This window comes from Amia ocellicauda, chromosome 5 (assembly GCF_036373705.1).
Source record: "Amia ocellicauda isolate fAmiCal2 chromosome 5, fAmiCal2.hap1, whole genome shotgun sequence".
In the NCBI taxonomy this organism is placed as follows: Eukaryota; Metazoa; Chordata; class Actinopteri; order Amiiformes; family Amiidae; genus Amia; species Amia ocellicauda.
This window is the reverse complement of record NC_089854.1, coordinates 1,287,481-1,300,000: the sequence shown is the minus strand read 5'-3', so window position 1 is coordinate 1,300,000 and position 12,520 is coordinate 1,287,481. Positions and strand designations below refer to the sequence as shown.

Here is a 12,520-nt window from a genome sequence, read left to right as displayed (position 1 = left end):
CAACCCCCACCTGACCCCGGCCGCCTGCCCACTCACCGCCTGGCTCGTCCACGTGCATAAACACCATGTCGTCGTTGGCGGCGAGGATGGAGTAGAACTGCTCGTGCCCGACAGGGGGCAGCTGCGCCATGTCCCAGGACTCGCCCCCGTCCCCCGACACGTGGATCACCCTCTGTGTGCCCTGTGCCGCACAGCCCCCCACACACAGGGTTAATACACACACTGGGGCAATACATCTATACACACACACAGGGGGTAATATACATACATAAATACATACATACATACTCTCACACACACATGCAGAGAGACACAAGGATAATACACACACACACACACACAAGGTTAATCTACACACACAGTTTACAATAAAATATAACCGTACCTGTCCAGTCATGACAGAGGCGAACACGAATCGCCCGCCCAGCCCGAACGAGTAGATCCTACTGCCAATGGCCTGGAAGGTCCTGCCAAAATCTGACGTCTTCTTTAGCTCCAGCATCCCCCTGTCAACTGGGACAGACGCACAACAGAGAGAGAGAGAGAGAGAGAGAGACACACAACAGATGCTTTTAATGTGTTCCTTCAGTGTGTTTAGCAGGTCAAACACCTGTGTTACGCTGGAAATTGCGAACACAGGCCATGTAATAAATCAGAAACTATTATTTCTTTTTTAAATAGAAATATGCATTTGTTCTCTTATGGCACTGGAAGCAGGCAGTGTGAGTGTGAGTGTGAGTGTGAGTGTGAGTGCGTGTGCGTGAGCCGAGCGCGTGCCGAGCGCGTGCCGGTTCTCGTGGTTAGGGCAGGCACTTACTGCAGGAGCCGTTGGGGCTGGTGGTGAACAGGATGGTGCTGTCAGCGCCCCTGAAATCAGAGACAAAGAGACGCTCAGCTGAGGGCCGGTACCCAGCGCCCGCTCCCTCTTCCAGCCCAGATCTGAGCTCCTCCCACTGCTCTCACTGGATAATGAATTCAGTACTGCGCAGGTGCAGTATAGATAAACACACAAACAAGTAAATATCAGTCTGAACCAAGAGTGTCATTGAATTGGGTCATTCTTCCCCTGAACACACCGGATCAAACCGGACCAGACCAGGGGGGATTTTTATTATTATAGTACTGTTATTACTCTGCGTCGGCAGGGCAGGTGGGCGGGGCGCAGCTGGCCTTGCTGGCTGCCAACATAATCTCAATGCCACGCAAATTATTTCTTCTGTTTGTTTTTATTCGCACTCGGAAGCCAAGAAAAACCTGCAGCGCCGTCCCGCCCCCGCCCAGCCAGATCTGCACACCCCGCCCCAGCCAGCGCTGCCCACATCCTGCACAATGAGCTCGCTTACTCTCGTTTACGGAATGATGGGTGGGATGATGTTGGGGGCCACAACTGCAAAGAAAAGACTGGCCTTCAGTAAACACACATTGAGAAAGGGAATGGTACTTTTCCTTAGATGCATTTGTTTTTCTAGATATATGTATTTAAGCTGCTCTTTCATGGCTTCATTCACCACTTCCTGTGTGTCTCACAATCCCAGCTGCCGCTGGACAGCTGGTTGTGTTTAAACACCAGACCCGGCCTCACCGCCCCACCTGACCGCCGCTCCACTGCAATCCACATGGGGCTCGTGGTGGATGGCACGGCATGAAAATTGAACCAAACGAGAGGTGAAGAGCGGAATAAATGAAGAAATGCATCGGCCGATCAGTGGTTCCTGTTCCGAGAGACCAATAATAAGTACTCTTTGGTTTAAGTTGTAGATTGCAGTGCTGACCAGCCGTGAGGACAACTCTCACCATTTCACCAGGCAGACCATGTCGTGGATGTTTTTCCAGCTCTCACCAAAGTTTTCAGAGATCCACAGCTCGTTCTGAAACACAGGAGGGCACAAGTCACACCCCAGGACAGAGATGAGGGATACTCTTTAGGCCTTCAGCTTAATAATTCACCCATATCTGTGCGATTTGAATGTTTAAGAAAAATGTCATAAAAGACAAGTCAATGTGAATGGGCCCAGTTTAAAGCACAGGTTGTGGCCCCTGCAGTGCGGAGTCCGGCGCAGGGGCCGAGCAGCACAGGGCCGTACCTTCATGCTGAGGACCAGCAGCACGCTGGCGTTGCGGGGGTTGTAGCTGATCTGCATGAGCGGCTGGAAGGGCAGGTCCGTGCGGGTAAATGTGTTCCCGAAGTCCACCGAGCGGATGATCCGGGAGCCCTTGCTGCCCGACACGTCACCAGTGAGGATGACCTGACCAGGGTGCGAGAGGAAGAGGGTGTCAGTATAACATAGCGAATAAACCCCTGGATATTGAAAAACTGCCCTGCCCCCGTCCACCCACATCACCTTCCCAGAGTTCTCTGGGCCGATGGCGATGCCAAACTCGGTGCGGATGAAGGTGTTGTTGATCAAAGTCGTCACGTCCTGAAACGACTTCCCGTAGTTTTCACTGAGAGAGAGGGAGAGAGAGAGACTCAACTTTGGTTTGAAAGAGAAACGCATGTGCTCAGAGTCCCTCTCTGGCGACACTCACCTCCGGTACAGCTTGGACTGGCCGAATCGCACCAGGAAGAACGGCACCTGGTAGGTGGTCAACGCCAGCACCACCTGCACACAGAGAGACGGCAGAACAGGAAGGGCGTAAAGGAACTGGTCACACACCTGGTCACTGCACACAGCGTGGGAAGAGAGAGACTGGACCACAGACAGAGACACACTGGCGAGCTGCTGAGCTGCAGTGTGGACCTGAGGTGCCAGCAGCCCCTGGGAGAAGGGTCTTGGATCACACAGAGATCAGCATGGACTCGGAGGGGTCACACAGGTCCAGCCGCCTCAACAACATGTGACAAGAACTCCACCTGTTCTGTGTGTGTGTGAGTGAGTGAGTGAGTGTGTGTATGTGTGTGTGTGTGTGTGTGTGAGAGAGTCTGTTTGCCCAGTGGAAGTGGCCGTGAACACTGATAACTGTTTGTTCAGGGCGACACTCGGTGTGTCAGCTGACCCAGATATTAATGATTGAACACAGAAAATAAAAAACAATAATGATTAATAATAGTAATAGTAGTTTGCAGACCCAGGATGTCTTACAGGTGTCAGTAAGGTAAGCCATTAGAGAGGGGTCAAAGGTCAAGCCCGAGGGACTCAAGATACTCACCCCGGTGCCATCGCCCACCCAGGCCAGAGACACGGAGCCACTCAGGTCATTGAAGACGTACTGCGGAGAGACGACACACAACCCCGAGTTACAGACTGACTGAGTGTCCCCTGACAGGAACTGCACAGCATGACATCAAATGGGCAACAAAATGGTCAACGCAAGTTGAACACAAGTACAACGGTGATGAGCAGGAGGAAGCACAGAGGAACGAAGCCTGGGAAATCAGAGAGAGAAATAACCCTCCGCCCACGCGGCCCAGCAGACCCGCCCTGTTCACTGGCATGGTGATGGGACCCGCTTTTCTGCTCTAAAGCTGCCCTGGAAAAGGTTGAGGTTCAAAGATCGTCAAAATGGCGTGTCAGTTTGTCTCGGGACTCAAGGAGGAGGAAATACCACAGAAAAAAAAAAATCTGCCCGCGTCTGACTGTTGGTAACATGACAAGGTAAATAATGTCATTAAATAATTCGCATTAAAGAGATTAATGAGGGGGAACTGCGCACTTATTTATTACCCTGGAGGAACAAGCACCTGCGCTGTGTGTAGATCACAAAGACAGAGGTCGGCGGGGTAGAAGGGGCCCGTTCACTCCCGCCCCCCCACCCCGAGGCAGCGCGGCCGCAGGGAAAATCTGCTCTGAGCCGATAAGAACAGGAAAAGGGTTTTATGGGCAGAGTGATGCAAATGCAGGCAGAACAATGATATCAGTCTGCCATGGCACCGGAGCGCGGTCATATTAAACAAACACTTATAAAATATCATAACGAGAGCAGAAGAGGTTTCGATTTCGAGGGGAGAGGGAGGGAGAGCCAGAAGAACCTGCAGGGTGGCATTCCTACACGCATGACAGCGGCTGGGTGGGAAAATCGCCCTTCAGTGCGCTGCTTTCTGAAGAGCTGCGTGTCTGTGAACAAGGGCACTGTCTCACTGTGCTACGGTGCTGTGCTATAGCTCAGCTCTGAGACCCAGAAGAACAGGATCTAATCAGAACCAGTTTTCACCAGCAGTTTGGGTTTGATACATCATACAAGCCCCCTGATATTAAAATATTACGTATGCCTTAATTTCACCCTGGTTTGGTCATATATGGGTCTTCCTGAGCAGCGGTCAGGCAGAAACCAAGCGTCCACTCATGTCCGGTCTGCATAAAAGTGCCTGAACTGTGTAACTCCAATTCGAAGACTGTTCTTGAGATAAACGGAGAGAGACAGGGTCACAGGACCGAGCCACAGGCGGCGCAGACAAATCAGGGCAGGACTGATTGTAAACACATTTAAAAGAAAAGCATGAGAAACGAAGATCATCATAATAATCCTCTGCAGTGACACGCACTGTGGCACCCGTCCGATCTGCACAACCACAACCAGCGGCTCTCAGCGCTCACTGCGATCGCACAATTACCGAGTCAGTGATAACGGAGTGGGGGGGGCACAAGGCTGCAGGCCATGGGGGATGGCGTCGGAGGTTGGGGGGGGTGAGCAAACCGAGGCAGAACCCACCCCCTCAGCCAACTGCCAGGCTCTGTTCCGGTCCGTGCCCTATCTTCAGCATCAGGGCCAATTAGGCAATTAGGGGTCACCTGGGCGGAGAGGGAGCTGGCAGGTCTGCGGCCCTGAGAGCCGAATGCGACCGCCAGGACCTGGAGTACGACCGCGGTACGACCTGCTGCTTAATGAGATAATTGCATTAACGAGGAGCTGATGTAATTAGCAGCCCCGTCGTGGGAATGAACCGAGGGGGGGGGGGGGTGGATTGAACAAATGTAAATAAATGTTCCTAGATGTTGATCTTGTATGGCTCACTCACGTTTACTAACACAGCAGAGCGGCCGTCGCCAATTACACGCGTTTTCCTGCTCCTGTGTGGGGACAGCGAGACGAGACCGCAAAGTCATGCAAGTACAGGCCGTTTCCTCGCTCTTCCCTTCAGCCCCAGCTCTGTGTGTTTTCAATGGCTTCTCTCCTTGGCCTCGGTCAGCCCCCTCCCCCTCGTCTTTCTCACGCACTGCTCTGTACGACGGGGATAACTGATGTGCCTGCGCCGCCGGCCCGTGTTGGCGCGGTGAGGGAGAAGACACCCGCGTTGCGTAACCGGGAGGGTGTCAAAACACGGCGCAGCGGCAACGGCAGCAGCAGCTCTCCAAGGAGACCAAGGTGTGTCTCCACATATAAATACAACCTTCCCAGCCAGGGCTCTGGTTACAGACCCACAATGCCAGCAAAGCCAGACAAGTACAGAGAGCCGGAGCGGACAAACACCGCGGGAAGTGAGAGTCGATGCCCGGGTTCGATTTAAGCTTCAAAAAGGGACGCATCAAAGTCCACACAGGTAGCCTCGGGAGAGCCAGGCCACTCGCCCTGCCAACACCAACACCAATATGAACAGAGTTCAAAGGAAAAGGGGAGAGAGAGAGAGAGAGAGAGAGAGAGACAGCTTTGTTCTGCTGTTTGGGTTTAGTCTGTTTTTGGTCCCTAATTTTAATGAACGCAGCAGCAGAGTAGATCTCTTCCCAACACAGTGCTCGTCCCATTCCAGGACAAGATCACGGGTCGGCCTGCGTGTGGAGGACTCGGAGGAGCTTCATGGGGGGGGGGATGTCACGGGGCACGAGTGCAATAAAATTAAGAGAAACAAAGGAGTCCCTGTGGCTTCTCACCCCCTCCGCCAAGATAAACGCAGGCAGAGCTGTTCTCACAGTCAAGGTTGCTCAAGGGTGCGTGTGTGTGACGGTGCGGGGGCCCGGGCTCGACTTGCCACTGTGGCAGGGGACTGAGCTCCTGCACATCACGCTCACCTTGAGGAGGAAGGACAGAGCCACAGCGTCCAACTGGGCAGCCCACGCAGTCGGGACTCTGAAAACATCACGTCTGAATGCAGGACCCGCTGGCTGAGCGACTGGCAGTGCAGCGGAGGCAGAGGCAGCCGAGTTGTACCAGGCGAGCCGCCCCCCCACAGTGCACACCGACACACAGCGGGCCTCCAGGATGACAATTTCAACTGAGCCCTGAGTGTCAGCGATTCTCTTTTGTTTTTCTCCTTCAAATCAGATAACGAGTGCAGCGTGCACCACACAGGGGCCCCTCACGCACGCACACACACCCCGCTCAGGGGCCCCTCATGCACGCACACACCTGAAGCAGCTCAGACCGCTGCGGACCTGGAGTCTCGCATCACACCTCCCACTTAATGACAATGAGGGAACTGGTATGAATTACCCAGCAGCCCTTGCCGTTGGCTCAGTCTACAGCACAACAGCCACACAAGAGAACAGCTCATGCATTTAAATTACCGGGGGGGGGATAGAGTTGAAAAGGTTTTCCATGGGCTTTCCAAGGAATATCCGAGACAGGTGGAGCAAAGCTGTCTCTCCACATGTTGCATCACTCTGTTTTGTTTTAGTGAATGTTGGGGCCGGTCCGTGCCCTCGCCCCGGGCAGCCATGACTCAGCCGTGACCCAGGCGCTGCCCTGCACCTCAGCCCACACCTACATACGGACTCCAGGGCAGGAGCGCGGCAGAACCCCGGGACAACCAGCCGGCCTTCAGAGGCCCGTGTCTGCACCCGGGTTCGTGTGGTGAAATACAGAAGGGCAGAGGGGCCCTGCCACAGCAGCCAGAGAGTGCCAGGGATCTTCTGAGTTTGTTTAAAGTGGGTTGAATTTTCCCTTCAATCCACCACCATATATATACTGCTCAAAAAAATTAAGGGAACACTTAACATTGATTTCTGAACTTGTAGTGTTCCCTTAATCTGTTTGAGCAGTGTATACATACATACACACACATGCATGCCCAACATTTGTATGCTATTTGCTTAATGTTTAGAAGTTTAAGTTTGGTTTCTTCTATTTGCTCCTTGATAATTAGTTACTAGTGAAAATCACCTTATTAATATTCATCTAATCTTGTAAGAGACCATCTATACACACAGAGGACATATGCTGATGACGCTGAAATTGATCCTCAAATTAAATGATCATTTTTAAACAAAACAAATACAATAATCATGCTGCACTTCAGAGGTTACCTCTCCACATTGCACCTACGCATCATGTATTCCTCAGTGCGTTCGCCTGCGCTCATATTGTGTTGCTATGGGAGGACAGTACGGAGAACAACATGCAAATCTCTGCCCGGGCGGCCGGTCGGACGTGTTTTGTTCTCGCTGTGGGTGCGAGGTGCCCGGCGGTGCCTGACTGGCAGCACAGTGCGCATGTGCCCAGGTGAGCGAAGCGTCTGCGGGCTGGAGGGCGCGGGTCTGTCCGCACGGTGCTGTAGCGGTGCCACCGGATCAGATCACACACAGCAGCACAAACACCCCCCTGCCTGCGCGTCTCCGACCCTGAACTGACCGAGCGAAAGAGGAAGTGGAACAGACACGCATGACACATGTAAACATGACTGTAAACGCACGTAGCAGACTCGGCGCCGGTCTTTAGCCCGTGTACTGTGTTTCCAGCGTGAGAACGAGAGATCGGCCGTGCATTACGTCATTCAAAACAAGACACGCAGGACGTGCGGGGCAGACGCGCCTGCGGGGCAGAAATCCACACCGCGGCATTAATGAGCCCAGCGGCGCCCCGGGCACACACTCACCGGGTGCGTGTTGTTCGCCAGCCGGGCGTCGTACCCGCGCAGCGCCTCGCAGGTGTCCGGGGGGTCGGCGCTCCTCCTGCCCCGCTTGTGCGGCTCCTGCGCCCCGGGGGTCTTCACGAAGGTGTCGGCGCGGCTCCTGCGGGTCCGGTCCTGGAAATCCACACAAAGCGCCAGGGAGCACAGCAGCAGCAGCAGCGCCAGGCAGCGCGACAGGGCGGGCATGGCTCCAGCGAGGGGGACACACACACGCAGCTGTCGAGGCTTAAACGTCCATAGAGGTGCCTCTCCGGCTCTGTCTCCGGCTCTGTCTCCGGCTCGGAAGGCGCTCCTCGCCGCAGCTCCAGCGCACCACCTGACCGACTGGCAGCCCGGGAGCTCCCGCACGGACGGGCGCTGCCTCAGCCCCGCCCACACCCGCAAATGCCGCAGGGTGATTGGCTACTTCGTGGAGGTCTGATTCCGAACCTTGTATTTCATTGGTGACCCTCGGCCGTGGTGGCCCGGGTAACCCCGCCCCTTTGTACAGCTGCCAATAAATGCAGCCCGGGTCCCGCAGAGCCCGATGTGTGTCATTGGTCAGAGCCGAGAAGATGCGCCAGGGCTGCCATCTGATAGGCGGGATCGGCTGTCAATCGCAAATCATCTCGGTTGGTTGTGCCTTCGTTTAGACCCGCCCCCCTTCTTGTACACAGAATGCACAACTTTGTAATTTGCAATGTGACTCTGATTAAAGTGACAGCGCTCGGCTGTGCGGTTTCTAGTGGCTATGGCAAGCCCTTGTGACATTTAATCCATAATTGCTGATATCAAGAATACAGTTTCTGATATCAAGAATCATCTGGTATTCTTGATATCAAAAATTGTATTTTGGATATCAGAAATTGAATTATTGATATCAGCAACTGAATGCATACTAATTAGCATCCGGTTCTATTTTTGATATCAAAAATGCATACTAATTAGCATCCGTTGACGTGTAACTTACCCCTTTACACTCCGCCACATTATTTTCAGATCATTATAAATACATGTATCAAATATAAATAATACAATAAAATATAGAAACTAGAGACCAGGAACTTTCAAACGATGTCTGACTGTATGTAGGGTCTTCCTGGCCTGAGCTCCAGGCTGGCGAAATCGGCCGTTTCTCAGAGCGCACAGCCCCGATCAGCGCCTATAGTACCAAAGGCCACAACTTGTCCTTTCATGTGATATAAGATAAATGCATATGGCACAAACTATAAAGGAGAAACAGGACAATGCCAGTAGAGAAGGGCAATACCGCTGAGGGTGTTCACAGTGAACAGGCAGTGTCAGACATTAACACTGAGCGGAGGCCAGTCTGACAGCTCACTTTTCCCAAGAAGGGGAGGAACTATAACACGGAGAGCAGCCGAAACCGGATGCTAATTAGTATGCATTTTTGATATCAAAAATAGAACCGGATGCTATTTAGTATGATTCTAAAATACAATTTCTGATATCAAAAATACAATTGTTAATATCAACAATTGGCAGTTAATTCTTGATATCATCAATTGTATTTTTGATATCAGCAATTATGTTCTTGATATCAAAAATGCATACTAAGTGAAGAGGGGTAAAATAATAGGATTAGAGGGGACCACGGGACGCTCAGGGACCGGTGTAGACTCTGCTAAATGTCTGATGCAGCATCTGGGTACTGAGTCTCCCGTAGTGGACTGCCAGCAATAACATGGCAACCAAAAGGTGAAAGTGCACAGAGACCATAGGCCTAAAAAGAGTTGTCCGACTATGAGTATAGAACAGAATGTGCGTCCCTCAGTCTTCAGTGGAAAAAGGAACTTGTTCTATAAAGAGGGTAAATGGGAACAGAACAAGTTCTATGAAATGTAGTGGGGACATTTACTTTTATTATGTTCTGTATATTATTTCTATTTTATCATTTGTTTTATGTTGTTATAGTGTTGTTTCAGTTTTGTCTATGCAGCAATCATTTGTTTGTATTAACCCCTTTGTGGGAGCTTGTTGTTTTGCTAAAACATGTTTGATCTGTAGCTTCGTGCCAAACTAAGGAAGCCCTGCCTCCGCCTTGAGGTTCATTGTTTCTTGAATTGTATACAGTTATTGTCTTTTGAATACTTAATCAACGACTATTGGTATGCATAGTGTAACTTGAGCTCCTCTGACTGGATTTGATTGAGAAGACTGCAACCTATCGTCTATCAAAACATGCAACGGGTTTTCTTCTGACTCACATCTTTAGTTCTTTTCTTCACTTCATGTGAGAGGAGCTCCGGGTTAACCTGTATTTATGTTTTGTACAAAAAACTTGCTACTTCTTCATCGGTGCATCCTGAGATTTACTGAAACCACTACAGAAAGATTGTATATCAATAAGAAATGCCATACATGGAATTGTTTTTCTTAAAGTGTACGTGTGCTACCAGGTCTGCAGCTAAAGAAGAACTGAAAGATTGTATACGCCATCATTATATATATGTGTGTCAAGTCTGCCTAAACGGTCTATACCCCAGCAACAGAGGTGGAGCAGACCCTCTGGACATCTAAAACTGCCATCTGGGCCTCTTCAGGAGTGGACAGTCACGTCACAAGCATTTGTGTATAACTGTGCCTGACTGTGGAATGTAACTTTTGAGAAACTACACTGAGACTGACTTTGTGTGAGATTCTCCCAAACCGGCTTGTGTTTGAATTAACTTCTCTGATCAACGCACTCTACCTCTCCAGTCTGAGTTATTGAAGAGAAACTCCCAGCTGTGGGATTGCTGCCGTTTCTTCACTAAGTATGCTGTATATTGTAAGTCGCCCTGGATAAGGGCATCTGCCAAGAAATAAAAATAATAATAATAAAAGTAACATCTGGTTACGGATTAAGTGCCACAACGGCATACCATGAATTGCTGATATCATCAACTGTATTCTTGATATCAGCAATTATGGATTAAATGTCACAACAGCTTGCCATAAGTGGCCGTCAATACACAACGGTCACGTTTTTTATTTTAAATCTAGTTATATTTAATCAGATGAGTGGATGTTTAAATAATAACTAGAACTTAAAAATACATTTTTTTCTGTAAGTGACAGTAATTTTTGCATCATGTTATTGATCTGTATTATTTTGTATGGCTGGGTGCAAGTACTATTATTGTCCAGCCCATCAAACCCTATTTGAATGTGAACTTGAATCTGAGAGAGCGACACACACACACACACACACACACACATTAACTGCTGGTATGTATTCCCTTGTGTTGCTTTGTGTGAAAGGGCTGGTCAGTAAAGTGGCCCCCTGGTGCAGAACCGGCCATCTGCCTCTCCTCTTGGCTCTGTGCACTCGGGACACTGGTCCACAGCCGGGGCTCGGCCCACGTGGCAGCCTGGACTTTCCATGATGCATCAGTTTTCCAAAAATAAAACTGTTCACACTGCAGGCTGTGATGCCAGTCACAGAAATACAGCACTGGGCACAACCTCAGCCAGGGCAGTGTAGTGAACTGCCATATACTGTGGTGTAGTATAGTGCAGTGCAGTACACTATACTACAGTATAGAGCAGGGTGGTGTAGTATAGTATATATAGTGTAGTGTAGTATACTACTGTGTAACATAAGAAGAAACATAAGAACATAAGAAAGTTTACCCTTTATCCGTTTCACTTCCTCCTTTTTTGTCAATATTTTTTGTAATATTGAAAAAAGCTCTTTGCATTGGTTTTAGCTCCAAGAGCTATGTTTCTTTCTATTTCCCTCTTTGCTTTCCTGATCCCTTTCTTAAGATCTCTTTTCAGCTCAACATATTCTTTGTATTTTGTTTCATCTGCGTCCCTTTTGTATGCGCTATACAACATTTTCTTTCTCTTGATATTTTTTTGCATACCTCTATTAAACCATTTTGTCCAGTGTTTTTTGGTCCTCAATTTGCTAAGTTTTGGTACAAATTGCTCCTGAGCCTCAAGTAGTATATTCTTAAAATATACCCATCCATTTTCGACTGACCCTGTATCCAATGTGCTCCAGTCTACCTCTTCTAAGTGCCGTCTCATACCTTCAAGGTTTGCTTTTCTGAAATTGTAGATCATTGTTTTAGACTTGGACCTTGTTTTTTTAAAGAATGCCTCAAAGCTAACCATATTGTGATAACAATTTGCCATTGGTTCTCTAACTAGTGTCCCCCTGACTCTATCTTGGTCATTTGAAAAGATCAAGTCAATACATGCGCTCTCTCTGGTTGGTTCCCTGACATATTGAGTTAGAAAGCAGTCATTTACCATCTCAATCATTTCTATTTCTGCTTCTGTAGTCACCACTGGGCTTTCCCAGTCTAAGTTTGGGAAATTGAAATCCCCCATTATAACAGCCACATCCTGCTACATGCAGTCCTGATTACACTGTACAATGCAGCATCTTTCTGAATATGTGAGTTTGGTGGCCTGTAACACTCCTACCACTAATCCTCCAGATCTCTTGTTCAAAAGTTTCACCCACAAAGATTCTGTTCCGTTACTGGGATCTAATACAAGTTCTTCTGCCTCAATGTCATTTTTCACATATAATGCTACCCCACCCCCTCTTTGATTTTGCCTGTCTGTCCTAAACTGTGTGTATCCTTCCAACTTGTATTCATCCCCATCATTTTCTGTAAGCCATGTTTCTGTCACTCCTACAACATCATAGTCACACGCCAGCACTGTGGCTTCCAAGTCTAACATCTTGTTCCTTATACTCCTGGCATTGAGGTACAAACATTTCAGGACTTTCCTACT

The 12,520-nt window shown here is 49.5% G+C and overlaps 1 protein-coding gene across 1 annotated transcript in view; it reads right to left on the bottom strand.

The window, feature by feature from the left end:
- The window catches only part of LOC136749136 (sortilin), a 14,579-nt gene extending 6,457 nt beyond the window's left edge, over positions 1–8,122 (bottom strand). The window contains exons 1-9 of the mRNA XM_066703106.1: positions 7,748–8,122; positions 3,151–3,210; positions 2,530–2,603; positions 2,343–2,445; positions 2,085–2,246; positions 1,795–1,868; positions 818–867; positions 386–513; positions 37–181 (exon numbers count right to left, since the gene is read on the bottom strand). Of these exons, the coding sequence (XP_066559203.1) occupies positions 37–181; positions 386–513; positions 818–867; positions 1,795–1,868; positions 2,085–2,246; positions 2,343–2,445; positions 2,530–2,603; positions 3,151–3,210; positions 7,748–7,969 (1,018 nt within the window). The 5' untranslated portion in view covers positions 7,970–8,122. The remainder of the gene's footprint in view (positions 1–36; positions 182–385; positions 514–817; positions 868–1,794; positions 1,869–2,084; positions 2,247–2,342; positions 2,446–2,529; positions 2,604–3,150; positions 3,211–7,747) is intronic.
- Between the last annotated feature and the right edge of the window lie 4,398 nt (positions 8,123–12,520).